This window comes from Oratosquilla oratoria, chromosome 6 (assembly GCF_046742065.1).
Source record: "Oratosquilla oratoria isolate Oo_2021 chromosome 6, ASM4674206v1, whole genome shotgun sequence".
NCBI lineage: Eukaryota > Metazoa > Arthropoda > Malacostraca > Stomatopoda > Squillidae > Oratosquilla > Oratosquilla oratoria.
The window spans coordinates 70,525,861-70,547,492 of record NC_134782.1 but is presented as its reverse complement, the minus strand read 5'-3'; the positions used below and the strand labels follow the sequence as shown (position 1 = coordinate 70,547,492).

At 40.6% G+C, this 21,632-nt stretch overlaps 1 protein-coding gene across 8 annotated transcripts in view; it reads right to left on the bottom strand.

The window, feature by feature from the left end:
* Positions 1-21,632, bottom strand: part of LOC143026594 (uncharacterized) — a 130,124-nt gene that overhangs the window by 91,979 nt on the left and 16,513 nt on the right. For 7 of the 8 annotated variants that reach the window (XM_076187251.1, XM_076187245.1, XM_076187250.1 and 4 more), the window contains 5 exons: positions 16,104-16,397; positions 14,977-15,137; positions 14,489-14,576; positions 13,644-13,915; positions 42-197 (listed from right to left, as the gene is read on the bottom strand). In XM_076187251.1, the coding sequence (XP_076043366.1) occupies positions 42-197; positions 13,644-13,915; positions 14,489-14,576; positions 14,977-15,137; positions 16,104-16,323 (897 nt within the window). In that variant the 5' untranslated portion in view covers positions 16,324-16,397. The remainder of the gene's footprint in view (positions 1-41; positions 198-13,643; positions 13,916-14,488; positions 14,577-14,976; positions 15,138-16,103; positions 16,398-21,632) is intronic. The other variant, XM_076187253.1, reaches the window with a different exon arrangement.

Genomic DNA, 21,632 nt, shown 5'->3' with positions numbered 1-21,632 from the left:
CAAATAACCAAATGGTTACAGGAAGTCGTCCTGATATATACCTTGAATTGAGACTCCACTACTTGTAGTTGTTCTGGGGTAAGTTGAGGACCTTCTGGCAAACGAACAGCTTGATTATACCGCGGACTTCTCATGGACATTTTGAAGGCTGAAGTCAAACGTGTAGACGATGGGATGATTTTTTCTGTGCCGTCAGGCTGCAAAAAAGGGAAGATATCAAATCATTCATCATTATTCAAAGGATATTCGTATATATATATATTTTTTCAAATTTCAATTTATTCCACCTATTTTTTTAGAACAATCATGAAAACGTCTACCTGATAAATCTAATTATTTTTTCCCTACGAATACTTTTTTTTTTTTTTATCAGGGCAAAACTGAAAAATCTGCCATCAGTATTAGTACCTACATCATTTCCTCAATCATTATATATACTGACCACTGATATTTGTGGGGGGTGGTAGGAAACACACAGTAATTTCCTAGCCCCACTAGACTCATGCCATATGCAAAGAAATATCCACCAGAGAGCATCTAAATAAATTTCAACACCTCTAAAGAGCCAAATAATACAAAATCCATATATATATATATATAAATATATATATATATAAGTTAATGTGGAATTAACTGATGTTGTGGGTCTGGTATAATCTGTCTCATTCAGACTGTTTAGTCAACATGTGTACACACAAACTCCACAACATTCAATCAATCAATCTGTTGCCCCAGGTCTCTCTGCAGGATACCCACAGCCCTCTGGCAACTGACCATTGTCATTGGAATAGTCATCACCCAAAATTGACATTTTGTCTTGTTTGTATAGAGTGAGTAGGGGAGTGCTGAATAAGGTGTTCTATGTGGGTCAGCTGGAGCATGTAGCAAGGCCAAATATGTGTTGGTAATAAACAGCAGTCCAAAATTCCTTCACAGAGAGATCTGTGGGGGGTTCCAAGAACCATTGCCAGCCACTTAGTAAAACTTGAGGCAACAATTGATTAATAGTTGGGAACATCTGGACCAATGACAGGTACCTGCATGTGCCTGAATGCAGTCAATGTGGTTCTCACTTCTCTTGGGTTGTCTGGGGATGATGCATCAAATTTGGAGGTGCTTATTTTGAAATCAATGTGTCTGTGTTTTTGAATGGACATGTGTACAGGGGACAAGTTATTGTAGATTCTTTAATACTATGTTGCTTGGTTATTTTTTGTGTTCAGTGAACTACACTTGTGTGTCGTGGAGTGAAAGTGGGAGGGTTCAAGGGGATGTGCATAGAACTGCACGCTTATCATTTTTTGTGATGCTCTATGAGAGGGATTTTGGTTTCTGAGAATAGCAGTTCTACTAGGGTTGTTTTCATTCAGCCAGTTATTATTCTAAGTTATACTTATGCTGTTTGTAAAATGTCTGTTTTCTTAATATTTTGGATGGACTAATGATGGGTACCTGCATGTGATGGTCTTGCAAGAGAGAGCGAAAGTGCCCATTTTCAATCCCCTAAGTAATATCAGGAAGTGCAGTCCCAAGGGACTGACATAGAAACAGTCTCGCACTAATAAAACACAAACAGCAGTCCAAAATTCCTTCACAGAGAGATCTGTGGGGGGTTCCAAGAACCATTACCAGCCACTTAGTAAAACTTGAGGCAACAATTGATTAATAGTTGGGGAACACCTGGACCAATGACAAGTACCTGCATGTGGTGGACCTGTGACATGGACAACTAAGCTGCTCATTTCCAAAACCCATTAACCCCCTCATGTCCATCAGGAGGTGCAGCCCTGAGGGGCCAACAGTCTCTGGACTGGGCCAAAGATCTCTCTATCAACTTCAACTATATTTATTACACCTCTTCAAACATGGAGAGCTAACAAGCAATGACTACTCTCCTCTTCCTATGACTTTGAGCCAGTGACAGAAACAGTATCATACTGATACAACACAGATAACATTCCAAAGTTTCTTCCCAGAGAAAGCTTCAGAGAACCAATGCCAGCTACTGTGGGGCTGCAAGTTTTCCATCTATTAAAATATGAGGCAACAAATGATTAATTGGGTACCACCTGTCAATACAAATTCAATGTGGCAGGCTTTCATACAGAACAGTAAACACTTGAGTTATGCTAGTTTTACTTTGGTGTTTTTAACTTGGACAACTAAAACTGAAGGATATTAATTTTGAAATACATAATTTTTAACTAAATATGGTTTGTGTCAGCAATGTGACTCATAGCAGATTTCAAAACTTGTGTCATGCAACAGTCTGTGCAATAACCATTCAGTGCAGTTTTTGATGGTTGCAAATGGTGACAGTTTTGGCTTGGTAAACATTATTTCAATATAAAACTTTCACTGAATGTACAATGTTTTGCTTGTTGGACCTTTCCTTAGTAGAGATGAAGAATAGAATCTCTAAGTATATTAAAGCCTCAATAGGGTTGGGGATGGGGTGGGTACAAAGCAGGGATTGACACAGAAGGAACAAGGAATGGATTGGGAAAAGAAGGGTGAAGTGACAGGGAAGGATTGGGATGGGATGAGGAAAGGGGCAGAAGGAAGGGGCAGGGACAGGTACAGGGAAGAAATGTGGAAGGTCACGTGACCTGCGCAAATAATAATGTCTTCCAAAACCTTTTTCATATATACATGCATATACCAAGGGCCTTTTCCCCCTCACTAGGAAGATGGCCAAATTCAAAAGGCATAATTCCACTCCCACCCATTTCAACTTTTCGCCATGGAAAATAAACAGGTTGCTGAGGGTGCAATGTTGAGCATTCCCCATTATATTCTATAGTATTGGACCCCTGAATTACTGCAGCTTCCAGGAACTTGCTCATCTTTTCCTTATTCAAGGCATATTCCAGTGTGTGACACGTATTAGTGGTGGTATTATTTCAAACATCATAACAATGTTCACAAATACTTGCTTTTAGAACACAGAATCTTGTAAACACCAGCCTTGATGTCCTTTTCATCCTTTTTCACTTTTCTTTACACACACAAACATACATGCGTACACATACAAATATATATACATGACAACACCCTGAAGGGATTTCTCTCCCTCTTCTTTTTCCACACAAAGGAACGGAGATGTGGGTTCACTGATTAAGTGAAGTGGCCTTGCTGTGGATGTACTACATGTTGCTGCATTACTTCTGACCCAGCGAGGTGGGCTGGATACAGGGATGACCTGTTACCCACAATGAGCTATAGAGGGAGGAAATGGTGGTGGATGAGAATGGAATGGGCAGGAGTGAAATGGGTGGGAGTGGGTACATGCCTTTTGACTAGGCTACCTCCCTTATACATACAATTAATCATTTTTATGTATGTATATATATACACACACACATATATATATATATATATATATCCAATCCAAGAATAAATGGGGAAAAATTTAGTAAAAGAAGTGTGGAAGGCAGAGGTGGATAGAATGAACATGAGGGGGCAACAAAGGATGAGATGGATGGATGGGGTAATAGAGGCGCTGGGAAAGAGGAGGATGTCTGTTGAGTAAGGAAGGGAGAAGACAGAAGATAGGGGTGAGTGGAGAATGGTTGTGTATGGATGATGCTGTGATGCATAGAAGGGAGTGGGTGGGGGATGGTGGGGTTAGGGAGTGGTTATGTGTTAATGATTAAATGAAGTGGCCTTGGTGTGGATGTGGATGTACAGAGGTTTCTATGTGACCATATGCTCCCTTTTTATGAAGTCCAGTTGCACATTTTGCATGCAGAATAGTTTCCATTGCCACACGCCCAAGAGTGTGAAAAACATCCTAAAAGATAGTGGAATCCAGGTCTTGAGAGTAGTAAGGAAAAGTACCTGATGGGAATCCAATAGAGAATTGGTCATAAATGAAAAGAAAGATTCAAAAGTGTGACTAGTTCCATATTTTGTTTTATCAATTCACTGATTGTGGCTACTAGATGTAGACAATAATTATTTCAAGGACTTTATTGTGTTGTGCAAGCACAGAATATGGGCAAGTCTGTCGAGTGGTAAAAAAGTATGTACACGAGTATAAGTGCTTATGCGAGAGCTTTGAGGTGGATGTTAGACTATACCATGTCACCATCGTCATTCAACATGTGCATGGCAGGGTAGTGATAAGGTAAACACAAGGATGCTTGGCAGGGATTTGGAGTTGGTGAGTGACCATGGAGGGAAGTAGGAGGTGAATCAGTTGTTGTTTCCTGATAACACTGTATTTGTGGTCAAGAGAAAAGACTGAAGCACTTGATGATAGTGTGGGAGAGGAGACAACTGAAAATAAACGTGTTGTTTATTAATTTTCAAATGTCACTGTTCATTGGAAGGAAGGAAGGAGTGAATTGAGGGGGCGCCCTAGGATGAGATGGATGGATGGGGTGAAAGGGGCATTACAAAAGAGAGGAATATCTGTGGAGGAAGGACAGGAGAGGACAGAAGATTGGGGTGAATGGAGAGGGGTTGTCTAAAGATGATGCTGTGATGCATGAGGGGGAGTGGGTGGGGGATGGGGAGTGAGGAAGTATGTATGAGAAAAAAAATTGACGCAGCCTGCAGGGATTTCTCCGTTCGAATCCTGCCACCAGCGAAGTTGAACCAAGGGCATGGTTCATTAAACTCCACGCTACAAAGCACTCTGTGAGGGGCACCGTCCTAGCCTCCTGATAGGGGGGAGTTTGTGACGTTAAACCATATCATCATCATCATTCTCCTTTTCTGCATGAGAGGATGGAGAGGGGGGGTCGCCGAATTTATGAAGCGGCCTTGCTGTGGATGTGCTGCGTCTTGCGACACTGCTTCTGACCTAGGGCGGTGGACAGGATACAGGGATGACCCGTCATCCAGGATATGCCAAGATAAGAGGGAGGGAGGAGGGGAGTGGAATATATAGGAAATGGAATGGGTGGGAGTGGTTTCTATGCATTTTTCTTTTTGGCTACCCCCCATGTATGGGGGAAATGCCTTTCATATATGTATGTACTGTTCATTGTTGTAGCAGTTCTTTTTCTTACACTGGATTTTGTTTGATTCTTTAATTCTCTCTCTCTTTTTTTTTTGTCTCCATTGCTGTCTTTGATATGTGGTATAAAGGTCATGTGTGTAAAGTGAAAACCATAATTATTGGGCCTATTTAATGAAGTGGCCTTGCTGTGGATGTGCTGTGTCTTGCAACACTGCTTCTGACCCTGGGCAGTGGACAAGATGCAGGTATGACCCATCATCACGGTGCCAAGATAAGAGGGAGGGAAGAGGACAGAGTGGAGTGGAGTGTGATAGGGAAGGAATGGTTTTTATGCCTTTGTTTTTTGGCTACCTCCCTTGTGAGGGGGAAAAGGACCTTTAGTATATGTATGTATTGGGCTTTTGTCTGGTACGAGATTTTGATCACTTAATTTGACACAAAGATACTTCTCTGATTCATGGTAGTCATAGGCGAGTAATGTCACTCAAGATGTTTGAGAGGAGGCATTCAATTTTGATTTATCCAGTGTATATGGAAAGAAATGATGAGAGATTAGCAAATAATGTGGAAAGCAGAGGTGGATGGAGTGAGTTTTAGGGGATATTCAAGAATAGGATGGATGGATGGGGTGAATGGGGCCCTGGGTACAAGGGGTAAACAGGGAAGGGAGAGGCGAGAGATAGATTTGCAGAGAGTGGTTGTGAATGGATGAGAAACTGATGCAGCCTGAAGGATTTTGTTTTATTTGTTCTATAAAATTTGGAGTGGATGAGGGGGGTGGATTGCCATGTAATGAACCAGTGGGAGTAAACCAGCTTTGGCTGCTGGGCCAGCTGTGGAGATGTTCCATCCTGCAGCAATACTTCTGCCCAAAGAAGTGGGTGGAGGACAGAGATAACACTTCATCCACAAGGGGCTGAATTAGAAGGCACAACAAACAAGTGCTGGATGGGTGAAGGGTGGGTGCAAGCTTTAATTAGGCCACTCCTCTTACAAAGGGAGATATGTCTTTTGGTGTGTACAAGTATCTATGTATGCATCTATTGTTGCCTAGATTTTCAAAGCTGAGAACCCACTGACCCACAGTGGCTGGCAGTGATCCTTGGGCACTCTTACAGATCTATCTAGGAAGAAACTTTGGCTGTCTGTGTAGTATTAGTGTGGAACGGTTTCTGTCACCAGCTGCAAATGGCAGGGGATGGGGAGCAGTCACTGATTAATTATCCACTCTCTGTATGTGAAAATGTGAATAGGACTACTCAGTTGTGTAGGTTGCTGCTGAACTGTGATACTCCTTAATCCTACTAGAAGGTGATTAATGGTCCTACACTGCCTACAATGTTATTGCAACTAATGGCTTTAAGAGATTATCATCTGCACAATTTCCTCTTTTCTTGGCTCCTGAATGATGTGTTATCCCTGCATCTCACCCACTGCCCTGGGTCAGAACTAATTCAACAAGACACAGCACATCCACACAAAAGCCACTTCATTTAATTGGCGACCCGCCCTCCCTGTCCCCTCATGCAAAAAAAGAAAAGATGGGGAGAAATCCCTTCAGGTTGTGTCAAAATATAATTTACACATACTCCCTCACCATCCCCCACCCACTCTTTTCCATGCATCATCCATACATAAGAATCTCAAGATAAAGGAGGCAAAAGGAGAGATGTAAAATAGTGGAACAGTATGACAACATTCTAAAAGTAATAAAAAGATTGAGGAGGGATTGAGCAGGAATTGAGGAAGTTAGTGAGAGTTTGGGAAGGTGCGCAAAAGAAATTGAAGATAAATGTAGGTAAAAGTAAAGTGATGAAATGTACAAGGGGAGAAAGTGGCAGCAGGCTGGAAGTGAGTATTACGGGAGAGAAACTGGAGGAAGTGGATAGTTTTAGATACTTGGGTGTGAATGTGGCAGGAAAGGGAGGAGTGGAGGAGGTTGAATGTAGTTTGAGAGAAGTAAGTAAATGCCTTGGAGGATTAAAAAGTGTAATGAGAAATAGACATTTGGGAATGGATGCTAAGAGGAGACTGTATGAAGAGAGAAGGAGTTTGAATATGTTTGAGATGAAGTGCCTGAGAAGTATGATAGGGGTTACTAAGGCTGGATAGTGAGAAATGAGAAGGTGAGAAGGAGAATGGGGGTGGAAAGGGAGTTGGGAGATTGGGTTGATGAAGGAGTACTGGGATGGTTTGGCCACATGGAAAGAATGAGTGAAGAAAGACTAGTAAAAGAGGTGTGGAAAGCAGAGGTGCAAAGAATGAATATGGGGGGGGGGGATCTAGGATGAGAGGGATGGATGTAAAAGGGGCACTGGGAAAGAGGGGAATGTCTGTTGAGGAAGGACAGGAGAGGACAGAAGATAGGGGTGAATGGAGAAGGATTGTGTATGGATGATGCTGTGATGAATGAGGGGGAGTGGGTGGGGGATTGGGGGTGAGGGAATGTGTGTGAGAAATAAATTAATGCAGCTTGAAGGGATTCCTCCCAGTCTTCTCCTTTTCTGCATGAGGGGACAAAGAGACAGGGTCGCCAATTTAATGAAGCAGCCTTGCTGTGGATGTGCTGTGTCTTGCGACACTGCTTCTGACCCAGGACAATGGGCAAGGTGCAGGGATGACCCATCATACAGGAGGTGCCAAGATAAGAGGGAGGGAAAAGGGTAAAGGGGAGTGGAGTATAATGGGTGGGAGTGGTTTTTATACATTTGTTTTTTGACTACCTCCCTTGTAAGGGGGAAAACGCCTTTGGTATGTGTATATATTTACCTAGTTGTATTTTACGGGATGGGAGCTATGCTCATTGTGACCCGTTTTTGTATCTCTCCACGTCCAGTTTATTCTTTAACTCATGTATAGTTCTGGCATTCACTGTTTAGTTTGTTCCAGACATCGATCACTCTGTGCGGGAAACTGTTCTTTTTCATGTCTCTTTTGTAACTGTCCTTCTTTAGCTTCTTATTGTGTCCTCTTGTTTCTCTCTAGTCCCATTTCAATAGGTCATCTCTATCAAGAACTTCCATCCCTTCCACAATTCTGAAGATGGTCAACAAGTCGCCTCTTTCCCTTCTCTGCTCCAATGTTGACAGCTGTAATTTCTCCAATCTCTGATCATGTCAAATTTGATAGTGTGGGTACCATCTTTGTCGCCGCTCTTTGGATTCTTTCTAATTTCGTGTGTTTTTCTTTGTGCTTAGTGCCCACATTGATATAGCATATTCTAGTTTTGGTCTTATCAATGTAATAATTAATTTCTTAATGATCTCTTCATCCATGTAGTCGAAGGCCACTTTCATTGATCTTAATAAGTTGTAAGTCTCTCCGAATAATTCACTTACATGTTTGTCAGGTGTCAAGTCACTTGAGATGATTACTCCTAGGTCCCTCTCTGAGTTTACTTTCTTTACTACTTTGCTTCCAATCGTATATTTTCCCAAAACTCTATTTTTGCCTCTTCCAAATTCCATTATGCTACATTTCTTGATGTTGAAGTTCATCTTGTATTTCTGGCTCCATTCCCATACTTTATCCAGGTCACCTTGTAGCGATCTGCAATATTCTTTAGTTTTCACTCTCGAGTAATTTGGCATTGTCGGCAAAAAATTCATGTAACAATTTACTCCTTTGTCCATATCATTTATGTATATGGCAAACATTAAAGAAGCCAAAATAGGGCCTTGTGGGACGCCACTTTTTACATCTTCCCATTTCGAACTTTTGTCTCTAAGTACCACTCATTTTTCTCCCCCTTAAGAAGCCCTTCACCCATTCCAACAGTTTACCTTGAATTCCTCCTATATTTTTACTTATTAATTTTTTGTGGTTCCTTGTCAAAAGTTTTCTGCAAATCCAGGAAGGTGCAGTCTGCCCATCCATCTCTTTCTTGTACTATCTCAATTAATAAAAAGATGTTTTGGAAGGAAATCAAGATAGGAAGGGGAGGTGAATAAAGTAAGAGAAGAAAAGGTAAAAGGTGCAGATTTAGACGATAATGGAAGAGGCTAAGATAAGAGGAAGTTGGGCAGAGTATGTTAGGGAGTTGTCAAATGTGATGGAGGATAGGGAGGGAAAGGTAAATGCAGTGGGAGGTGCTAAGAAAATGAGTGGTGAGCAAGGAAAATGAAGGAGATATAAGAAATGATGAAGTGAAAGCACACTCAACAGCATTACAACATCCAACAGTAACACAGCAAAAACCACAACAACAGTCAACTTATCCTCAAACAGACAAGCAAACTCGTAAATCATTTTGCACAGACAAGCCATTTCACCCCTCACACTGACAACTGATGCATTATTCAACGTAAGAAAGACTTCCCCACAGACCCAGAGTACACACCCTTCAAAGACAGCCAGACGAAGCATATAACCCATAGCCTCAAGTACTCATCTACCTGTGGCCCTGACAACAGAAGTAACACCCACCTAAAACACCTTGGACCACATGGCATACATGCACTCACCAACATTGCAAACCAAAGGAAATCCCACAACACTATACCCAACATCTGGAAGCATGGGAAAATCAACACAATCCCCAAACCCATCAGTTCCAGCATCACACCACCCAATCACATTTCTCTGCACCCCCTCTAAAATCACAGAATGCCTCATACAACTCATTACACCACATACCCCCTTTCCTGAATCACAACACAGTTTTAGACCACTGCAGTACACAAACAATTCTGATAAACCTCACATAAAGTTTTCAATGTCATCCATTCAGATAAGCCCCCACAAAGAACAATTCTCATAACACTAGACATTAGTAAAGCCTTTGATGCCATCCCCCATCACAATCTCAAGAACAAAATATACAACACAGACATGCACAATAACAACAAAAGATGGCTGAAGAAATGCCTATGTGCCATATAATGGCCAATCATCAAACACCAGAAACTTTAAGAATGGAGTACCACAGGGCTCAATTCTATCCCCTGCACTCTTTAATTTAAACATGCACAATGTATCCACACCAGAGACCTCACAAATACAAATATTATCTTGCACAGACATAACAATTACACAGAAATACTACAGCCTTACACTGACACACTCAACACCTGGTTCACTACAAAGAGGTTCAAAATGGCTCCAACCAAATCTACATACACACTTCTTACCAACTGGACAGAAGAACACAAACACTTACCATGCCTCTTCAACAACACTCATATAATATACACATACAACCAAGATTTTTGGTGCAACATACAATACATCCATGTCATTCAAACAACACATCACAAAGATTCAAAATGCACACCTAAACTTAATGCCCTAAATCCACTACAGGAAGAACATTTGGACCAAACAAAGAAACTATCACTACAATAACTAAATGTATAAGCTCAGTGATGAAATACGCGAGCACCACAAGGGCCTTTAATCTCACTAAAACACATTACAACATCCTACAGACCATTTACACCATGAAAAGAAGTCCTCAAAGACAAGGATCACCTTGAACTGAGAGGCAAACAAACACTTGCTACAACATCCACACACCAAACATACCCACTACACTACATTGCAGAACACCCACACATGCCAATAAACATCAAAACAACACTTAAATACCCATATCACACACAAATACTTCTCTTCTTCCACAACCACCAGCCTCCAGAAGCATATCCATTATCATGTCACTAACTGCTCCATCAACAGACTGAAATACAATACATACTGCATGCCAGACCCCCTCATATCCATCCCTCTGAATCCTCTCTCTCACAAAAGGACAGAGTCCACCTGGCCAGTCTGAGGTGTAGCCACCATCCAGCCCTTATAAGCTACCAGAAGAGGTGAGGCTGGATGACCAGACTATAGATAACTGCCCAGGATGTAGCATTTCACCCCCATAATACACAACACATTATGGATGTCTGCATTCTCAACAATAATGCACACCAACAAGAGATGAAGTGGAGGAATGGAGACTGAGGAGTAATTAAATGCCTTAGGGAATTAAAAAGTGAAATGAGAAACAGACATTTGGGAATGGATGCTAAGAAGAAATTGTATGAAGGGGTGATAGTGCTGACAGCACTGTATGGGACAGAAATGGGGAACATACGAGAGGAAGAATTCAATGTGTTCGAGTTGAAATGTCTGAGAAGTATGGTAGGGGTTAATAGGCTGGACAGAGTGAGAAACAAGGTGAGAAGGAGAGCAGGGGTGGAAAAGGAGTTGGGAGATAGGGTTGATGAAAGAGTATTGGGACAGTTTGGCCACATGGAAAGAATGATTGAACAAAGATTAGTAAAAATAGTGTGGAAGACAAAGGTGGAAGGAGTGAACATGTGGGGACGGCCGAGGATGTGATTGATGGACGAGGTTAATGGGGCATTGAGAAAGAGGGGAAGGTTTGTTGCAAAAGGATTGGAGAAGACAGAAGATAGGGGTGAGTGGAGAATGATTGTATATGGATGATGCTGTGATGCATGGAAGGGAGTGGGTATGTGTGAATGAGATTTTGATGCAGCCCAAAGGGACTTCTCCCCATCTTTTCTTTTTCTGCATGAGAGGAAGGAGAGGGGGAGGTCACCAATTAAATGAAGTGGCCTTGTTGTGGATGTGCTGTGTCTTGTTACACTGCTTGTGACTTAGGGCAATGGGCACAATGCAGGGATGACCCATTTATCCAGGAGGCACCAGGAAATATAGAGGGAGTGGTGGTGAATGGATGAGGAGGAAATGAGTGGGAGTGAAATTATGCCTTTTGATTTTGGAACCTACAATGTAAGAGGAAAAAGCCCTTGGTATATGTATGTATATGTATAAAGAATTTGTGAGAAAACCACATTCCAGCTGTGGCATTTCTCAAGGATGAGACTGCTTGGCCAGAAGTCTATGGAAAAACAATAACGAGACCAGACAAAACAAAGCACTAAAGACAATTACAGGCTGCACAGGAAATAGGGGTGAGTGGAGAATGGTATATGGATGATGCTGTGATCTATGGATTGGTGGGTGTGGGGGGATGGAGTAGGGAGTATGTATGAATGATATTTTGAAGCAGCCCAAAGGGAGTTCTTCGATATGCTGTGTCTTGCTACATTTCATCTGACCCAGGGCAGTGGGCAAGATGAAGAGATGACTCATCATCCAGGAGGAGCCAAGAAATGATGGATGGATGGATGGAGGGAGGGGTGGTGAATGGGTGTGGAGTATGTGGGGATGAAATGGGTGAGAGTGGATTTATGCCTTTGACTTTAGCTACCTCCCATGTAAGGGGGAAAAAACCCTTGGTATATGTACATATGTGCAAATACAACACCTAGACAATTTACACCATGAAATGAATGTCCTTAAAGCGAAGGATCACCTTGAACTGAGAGGCACACAAACACTTGCTGCAGCCTCCACAAACACAGCACACCCACTACACTACCTAGCAGAATACTCACACATGACAAGAAACACTAAAACAACACCCAAATACTCTCTTCTCTTCCTCTTCAATCACCAGACACCAGCCTCCAGAAGCATATCCATAATCTTATCACTCACTGCTCCACAAACAAACTGAAAGACAATTCATATCCATCCTTCTGAATCTTTTCTAGTCCACCTGGCCAGACTGCAGTGTGGCCACAATCTTGCCCTTGTAATCTACCAGAAGAGGCTGGATGACCTCATTGCAGACAACTGTCCAGGATACAACACTTAATCCCATACTATACAACACATTATGGAAGACTGCATTGTACACAATCACACATGCTAACAACACAATATACACTCTTAAAAGGGATTTGTGGGAAAACCCCATTCCAGCCATGGCGTTCCTTGAGGAGACAGGACTATTCAGCCTCAGTCTAGGGAAGGAGAACATACATACATATACCAAGGCTTTTTCCCCCTTACAAGGGAGGTAGCCAAAAAGGAAAAGGCATAAAATCATTCCCACCCATTCCATCCCTGAATACACTCCACACCCCTCCACCCTCCCTCTTATCTTAGCACCTCCTGGATGACGGGTCATCCCTGCACCCTGTCCACGGATCACAGACATTCTAATCTCACTCGTGAAACCGGTCAATAACCAAGCAAAAATTCTAATATATCATAACCTATAATCAATTGACAAACAAGTTGAATATGTATCTATGTACTAAGGGCCTCTTCCCACTTATAAGGGAGGTAGCCAGCCAAGTCATGCACCCACCCTCACCCTTCACTCATCTCTTTCCCTTTCTAAGCTTCTTGTGGATGAAGGGTCATCCCTGTCTCCTGTCCACTGCCCAGGTCAGAAGTAATGCAGCAAGACACAGTACATCCACAGCAGGGCCAGTTGTTGGAAATGTTGAAATACTACCCTACTTAAACAATCACTGTATATGTAAAGAATTTCACTACATATTTAAATTCAACTATATCTTACTCTTCCACACCACGTTGGTACCTCACACCTTTCCTTTGGTTTATGGTCACGCAACTTGACATTCACTTGATCACTTCACCACTCTTGAACAATATTTCCTGGGGCCCAACTTCATCATCACACATTTTCTATAAAGCAACTTTCATTTTCTCTTATCACAGACTGTTCAAATCCACATTCCTCATTCAACCTGAAGAAATGTGTGGAACACAATTCAACTAAGGACCAATTCAGATTTGCCCTGAGCCTTAGATGCACAATCAGTGGTTATATACTAACCCCAGCAACCAGTGTTCTTTCTTTTACTTCTGTGGCATTGGAGGAATTATTGGAAACAGTGTTGGCATACATAGGAGGTCGTCCCCTTCTGCGTGGCTGTGATCCTGTAGTTGTGATGACAGCTGTCGGAGTAGTTGAGGAGGAATTGCGGTTAGAAGTGTCTTTAGGACCTTTCTTACCGCCTACTTCCTCGGTGGTGGTGGTGGGTGTGGTGGTGATGGTCACAGTGGTACCCCTCCCACCAAAACTGCTTCCTTTAAGAATGGAGATACCTGGAAAATTAGCAATGTTCAAATAGACTGCACTACCCCTACGCATTCTGCCACACCCAAGGAGTTTGAGAAAATTCTCCAAAAATATTTTCATGAATAAATCATGAGCAATTAAATCAAGGTGTAACCATTTGTATGGAATCAAAATCAAATATTTATCAATAAAACAACTATATAATGAATTAACTAGAAGAAACACTTGGTTTTTAGATGACCAGTGTGGCTACAAGAGCTCCATTCTACTCAAAGTGAGGAAACCATGCATTCACCCCAACTTGATGACCATTACGTTCACCCATGAAACAGGCCATGCTGAAGACCTTCCCAATAGAAATAATTAATTAGACACAGGAGAAAAATATCACATGGGAACTTTCACGTTTATCAGAATAGTGTGGGTCAAACTACCTCTACCTCAATTTGGTCACAGGACAATAGCAAGATTCTTTTTACTACCACTGCAAGAATCAGGACCTTATATGACAAATACCTCATATAAAAGCTATTGTTATTAAAAAGAATCAAACAAGGAGTGTACTATCTAATGATATCAAAGATCTGGCATAAACTCACCTCGCCCAATTGTTGCCCTTCCTCTTCCTCTTCCCCGCGCACCAAATTTGTAAGGTTTGAAGTCTTCTTCATCACTACCAGTACCCGCCTTAAAAAAGGGGAGGGGGGAAAGAGCACAATTGCCACTCACTCATCTCAATCCTGAGTCACTTGTGTAATTATTGTATATCAAACAATCCCATACACTATCCCCATCATTGTTACATAAAATATGTGCAACCCTACCATAAAAATTTAAATATTATTCCTTTTATATTTTGAAAAATATCAGTACTATTCTAAAGAAAGATCAAGCTTATGTACAGGCACTACAAAAAAAATAATAATAATAAAATAAAATAAATAAATAAATAAATAAATAATAAATAAATCAAATAAATAAATACAAAATAAAATACACAACGACATAATAAAAATGAAGTGTATCTATTACTATGAAAGTAGTAACAATACTATTAAACAAGGAGAAACAGGTTCAATTGCCCAACCTTTTTCCCTGATGGGTCAAAGTCTGGATCGTCATCATGATCCGAGAGCTCAAAATCTGGATCATCGACGTCCTCTGAATCCAAGGCCTCTGGTTCCTCCTGCCCATACCGTCTGACACTTCTGGCGGCCCTTTTGGGAACCTCTCGCTGTGGTGCCGAGTCTGTTAGAGACAATACTTAGTTATGCTACAAGAACAAGTTATAGCTTACTACATGATATACTTACATAATTTGTAAAATCTAACCCAACATTCAGTCTGTAACAAATTTTGGTCTATGGCCTTAAAACAAAAATGTTAAGCAAACTAACTTAAAATAGATATATTAAGTAAAGAGTAAGTGAGAGTGAGAGATGAGAGAGAGCAGAGCAGAGAGAGGAGGAGAGAGAGGAAAGCAAAGAGAGAAGAGGAGAGGAGAGGAGAGAGAGATGAGGAGAGAGAGGAGAGAGAGGAGAGAGAAGAGAGAGGAAATGTGAGAGGAGAGGAGAGAGAAGAGTGAGGAGAGAAGAGAGGAGAGAAGAGAGGAGAGAAGTGAGAGAAGAGAGGAAAGAAGAGGAGAAAAAGAAGGGAGATAGAAAGGTAAATGGACAGAAATTTGTGTATTTACCTAGTGTGTGAGTGTGTGTGTGTGTGTGTGTGTGTGTATTTACCTAGTTGTATTTACCTAGAAGAGAGAAGAGAAGTGAGAGAAGAGAGAGGAAAGAAGAGGAGAAAAAGAAGAGAGATAGAAAGGTAAATGGACAGAAATTTGTGTATTTACCTTGTTGTATTTACCTAGTGTGTGTGTGTGTGTGTGTGTGTGTGTGTGTGTGTGTGTGTGTGTGTGTGTGTGTGCATGCACGCATGTGCACGTGTGTAAGAATCACCATGGTCTTGGATCACATGTTGGACTTTTGAATGACAGCTATTACCCTCTTAAATGTGAGCTCAGAGCTCATATATGGTCCAATCTATGGGTAATGCTATGACCTTACACAGCCCAATAGAGCAGAGTGCCAGTTTGCAGTGCTGTTACGTTTTTCAGTCCTAGGCAGGAACTGAGCTCAGACTGCTAAGTTAGCATGCTGTGTGTGTATGCGTGTTTTTTTATGGGACAAAATAGAAAATACAATGGAAATGGAACCCTACCAGATATTACTTCCGAGCTTCGTTTTTTCCCTCTTTTGGCCACATTCCTTCGATTGAGTGATGTGCCCTTCCCACCCTGTGAGCTTCCATCTGAACTGATGTTAAATTCATCCTGCTCTTTCTCTTCACTGTTGGTTTTCTCAACACCATTATCCTGATTTTCTGACTGGGTATTATCTTTGTTGTTGCTTGCCGACTTCATCTGGGTACCTTGAGTCATTTCTGCACTGGATGAGTCGTCTTCTTTATTGTCAGAGGCTGCGGTTGGCTCTAAACTTTCATTCCCATCCTCCTCTACAATGGAGAGAATAATAATTTAAATATATGTTTACATGCATATGTTATATATATATATATATATATATATATATATATACTGTATTTACCACCACATAAAATGCACAAACATATAAGATGCACCTATAATTTGGCTAGACACTTTCTTAAAAAAAATTAAAATCACCACACTTTCCATAAGCATCAATAGCCCTTTCCTCAGTAGTATTTTGGGTTTTGCAACATAATGTCTTATTTTAACATTACTTGGCATATTTTGAATCAATCTGACATTTGTAACAAATGCTTTGTTTCCATGTTTCTTTAAGTTTTAATACATCCATTCAGGAACCAACCTACCTGACCAAGGGGAATTCCTTAACTTGAGGTATTAGCTTTAAAATAACAGAAAAATAGTTCAAAACACAAAATATAGCACAAGCATTGGGTGTAAAAAATTATCAGCTGACCACAGCAGCTATTGCAAGAAGAAACTACTTGGCAACATGATGTATATTAGTCATAACACTAATATATCCGTTACCAGGTATTTACAAAAATTTCCAAGCCAGTCCTTTACAAAATTTATGCTTTCTCCTTGGCCCCTTTTTCACAGATTTCAGAGAGAGTTGGCATTCAGTCCTGCTGGAAAACCATGGCACCAAATGACCCAAAGACTCCTGAAAGTTGCCTTGAAGTTCAAAATAAATGTTTTGATCCACATTGACATTTATGGTAACACCAAAAGTAGTCCAGCCACTGCCCCAAAAAATGACCCGACACTGTTAAGGAATTTGGGAGTTTTATGATGCCACAGTTATTCTATGTCACATGGATCAGTACCCTGATGCTAAGTTCTTTCTCCCAGTTACATGCAATAGTAAATGTAACTTTGTCACTCCAAAGCATTTTTAGCCATTGGCCATGATTACACTGAAGGTACTTACTAGCAAAATCAATGTACCTTTGCTTTATTGTGCCAAAAAGAATAGTTTTTTCTACAGGCCCTTGAATTGTGTAACCTTAGTCATGAATGTTGTGGCAGCTGACCATTTGCACAAAGCTCTCCCCTAACATTCCAGAATTTTGTTCCTTCACCAAATGTGTTGTTAGAAGATTCTTCAGCACTTCAAAACACTTACTTCCACCTTGATTTATTTATTTTATTTATTTTTTGTTCACCATGATGCTTTTTGTGGAAAGGAGTGTCAACACAGCCACCCTCTCTAAAATGCTTCCACTATGTAAACATTTTCACAATTTCTGTGACAGTTATATTGGCTGCTTTAAGTCTAATTATCAGTGCAATGGGCTCTGAACTTAAATGATAATATGGGATGTGACAATGTAGGAATGCTAGGACAAGCGACCATCCCTCCTCACAGCTATGTGGGTACTGCCCTTATTATAATCAGTGTTGCCATATACTGGGTTGTTTTTGTGAAATGACAGTAGTGCCGACTTGTTTGATGAAAATTAAGGATAATTTCTTTTTAATTACAAACATGTGTACCCCATACATAGAGGTGTGCTCTAATTTACTGTGCATGCATGTGTGTGTATGTGTGTGTATTTACCTAGTTGTATCTTGCAGGAAGGGAAGCTATGCTCGTGGTGTCCCATCTCTGTATCTCAGTGTCTAAATTCCCCTTAAATTCATGCATGGTTTTTGCACACAATATTGTTTCATCTAGTTTGTTCCATACATCCACCACTCAGTGGGGAAAGCTGTACTTTTTCAGGTCTCTTCTATAACTGTCCTTTTAGAGCTTCTTTCTATGTCCCCTTATATTTCTCTTATCCTAATTTAGCAAGTCTTCTCTATCAAGGACTTCCATACCTCTCATGATTCTATAGTCAACAAGTCATCTCATTTCTCTTCTTTGTTCCAGAGTTGGTAATTCTAGTTTTGACAATCTCTCTTCATATGATAGTTTTGAAAGTGCTGGGGCCACCTTAATAATTGCTCTCTGGATTCTCTCAATTTTCCTTATATTCTTTTTGGTACTGGGTGATTATAGTGTCACTGCGTACTCCAATTTTGGTCTTATCAGTGTGACTTAATATTTTCTTTGCCACTTCTTTGTTCCTGGATTTAAGGGTATCGTGAAAGGGTAGAGCTGTTACTTTTACAGGGGAGGTAGGACAACTATTTAGTAAGAGATGGGCAAAAAAAGCATGATGGTATACAATATATCTTTTTCCTTTTTGCTGGTTCAACGCACGATGGCAGCGCCTACAGTGGATTTTGGTAAAATTGAAGCACGGGTGGTCATGAAGTTCCTCTTCTTACAAGGCAAAGGGGCGGTGGAAATCTATGGCAAGATGAAGGACATCTTGAAGGATGACTGCCCATCATACTCTACAGTGAAAATGTGGATGTCAAGGTTTCGGACTGGTCATTTCGAGGTCACACATGAACCCTGGTCAGGACGCCCAACTTCTGCAACCACAGAGGAGAAAGCCAACGCTGTGCAAGTCATGATTCTCGAGGACCGCTGGATTTCAGCTAAAGTCACAGCTGAGACTAGGGATTTCCCATGAAAGATTTGGCCACATCATCCACAACATTCTGGACATGAGAAAGCTTTCCACAAAATGTGTGCCAAAATGCCTGAACACAGATCAGAAGCGCATCAGAGTGACAACATCAAAGGCGATTTTGAACCAGTTTGCAGCGGGGATGGCCAATTTTATGGCCCATTTAGTCACCATGGATGAAACTTGACTTCACTATGATCCCCTGACCAAGCAGCAATCAATGGAGTGGCGACACAGCAGTTCACCGCGTCCCAAGAAGTTTCAGACTCAGAAGTCAGCTGGAAAGGTACTGGATTCAGTGTTCTGGGACAAAGATAGAGTACTCCTCATAAAATAGCCGCTAAAGGGTCGCACCATCAATGGAGAATGTCTATGTAGGACGAATTGTGTGAAGCTTTGAAGCAGAAATGTAGGACAATGCATCAGTGCACACAGCATATGAAACTCTATAGAAAATATGTGACTTTGGCTTCAAATTAGTAGACCACCCGCCTTACTCCCCAGACCTGGCCCCCTCCGACTAATACCTCTTTCCACAACTGAAGAAACATCTCAAGAAAACGAAATTTCACTACGATTCAGAAGCAATTGCTGCTACAGAGGCCTGGTTGGAGGCCCAACCTTCAAAGTTCTTTTTTCAGGGCTTAGAAAAATTGAAGGACCATTGTAATAAGCATGAGAATCTGAGAAGGGAATATGTTGAATAAAATCATAATTAACTGATCTTCCAGCATTTTCTTTTACCCAAAGCCAGGAACTTTTCAGCACCCCCTTGTATGTTATTTGGTTTATTATTTCTTTTCGTGTTACTATTATTTCTGGGGGGATGGGGGGGGGGGTGTCTCATTTCTCGACCTTCATCCCAATGCTGTAAATTTCCTCTAGTAAAAAATGACTAAGTGTTTGCTCATGACTTCACCCATTTCTGTATATTCCATATTCCCCTGGATTGTGTACTGTCAAAAAAATTTAACATCAAAATTTCAATGTATATGTACGATACAAAAAATAAAACTATGTACTGGTTAAGTGGGTAAACTGGAATCAAACTAATAGCTTCACATTTCGCCACAACACAAGAGCCAAACCCTCTTCTTAACCCATTACCTGGCAAGGACGAGTAAACTCGTCTTCACCCAATTTTTCTTTTTCGGTGCAACAAATAAACTCGTCCAAACATAATGTTTCAAAAACATGCACAGACGAGTACACTTGTTGGGTTAGGGCCCTTCTCAGCTGTCAATGAGTATCCTCAGTGAATTGTACATCAGGTAGCCATGTTTCTTACCCTTGAGATGCACTTGTTAGTGATCAAGTATCAGTCAAAGGAAGCAGACTCATCGCTTTCGAACACATACACTCACTCTTTTTTTTTTTTTTTTTAATAAATTATGCCCAGATGTCGAGCTCAGAAGATGAGAATGAATGTGAAGCTTCAATTAGAAGCTTGGATACATCTGATGAGTGTTGATTACTAACACAGGCTTGGGTCTAGACTTTAATCTAAACCATATGGAGACATAAATGCATGAGTGGTATATTGAAAGAAAATAAATTCACAGCCAACAAAGAACTGTAAGTCATGACAATTGCAGGATATTTCAGTCATACTGTGACTACTAACTCAACTGATAACACTATGCAACAGACCACTGTCATAAAAAAAAAATAAATCAATCAAATCAAATAAATGAAAAATATAATAAATAAATACTTCAGTGCAGTTCAACAATTCAAGAGTTTTTGCTTTTGTTGATACAAATTTCATAATAGACTTAATGCAGCTGCTATCATGATCTATTAACAAGACAGATGTAATACAAATGGCTGTTTCATCTGTAAAGATTTAACTTTTTCTAAAGAGATGGCACAAAAACATATTCTCTGGAATTTCTCTTAACATATAGAGTAACTTAGTTACCAGTTATCATACTAATAAGAGATATATTGGGCAGACTAGTTATAAATCACAGTGATACACTGATAAATATTAAGACATACTCAAACAGAACTCTTAAAATGTCTATCAGCTGTGTTAATACTCCACTCAATGCTGCTAGTAGAAATAACTTTTTAAAAATTAAGCCTAGTTCACATTTGATTGTTCCACTCGGACTTAGGGTGTTGTTACTTGAGGTGAGGGTTGAGGGGATGGTGGTTTGAGCCCTGCCAACGGCAAAGTTGATCCAAGGACACGGTTCATTAAATTCCCTACTAGAAAGTCCTCTGTGTGGGGCACAATCCTAGCCTTCCAATTGGGAGAGTTTGTGATGTTAAACCATATCATCATCACATTTGATTGTTCCACAAATACTGTTACTATGCCCAGCACATTTTGAAAATTGAAAAGAAAAATATTTGTTTATAGCTTTCATGGTAAGCTTATAGTCCTCATTTTTCATTTTTTTTTTCAATTATATTGTCATGATCATCATAATAATCACCATCATCATCAATTATCATTACATCATATGTACTGTGATAGGCTAGATCACAGACCCTTGGGGTCTAAATCAAATGTCTCGGACTTGTTTAAATTAGGTGTTTTGTTTACTTGTGAGCATGACCATAGAAATCAGTCACAATTGAGGAAATTCAAATTTACCTTTTTATTTTATTTTTATTTCCAAACAACCAATTCAGTACCCAAAAATACATGCCTGCACTCAGGGGATTAATTTTTTCTTTACAAACCTGTGGTCTGACCATTAT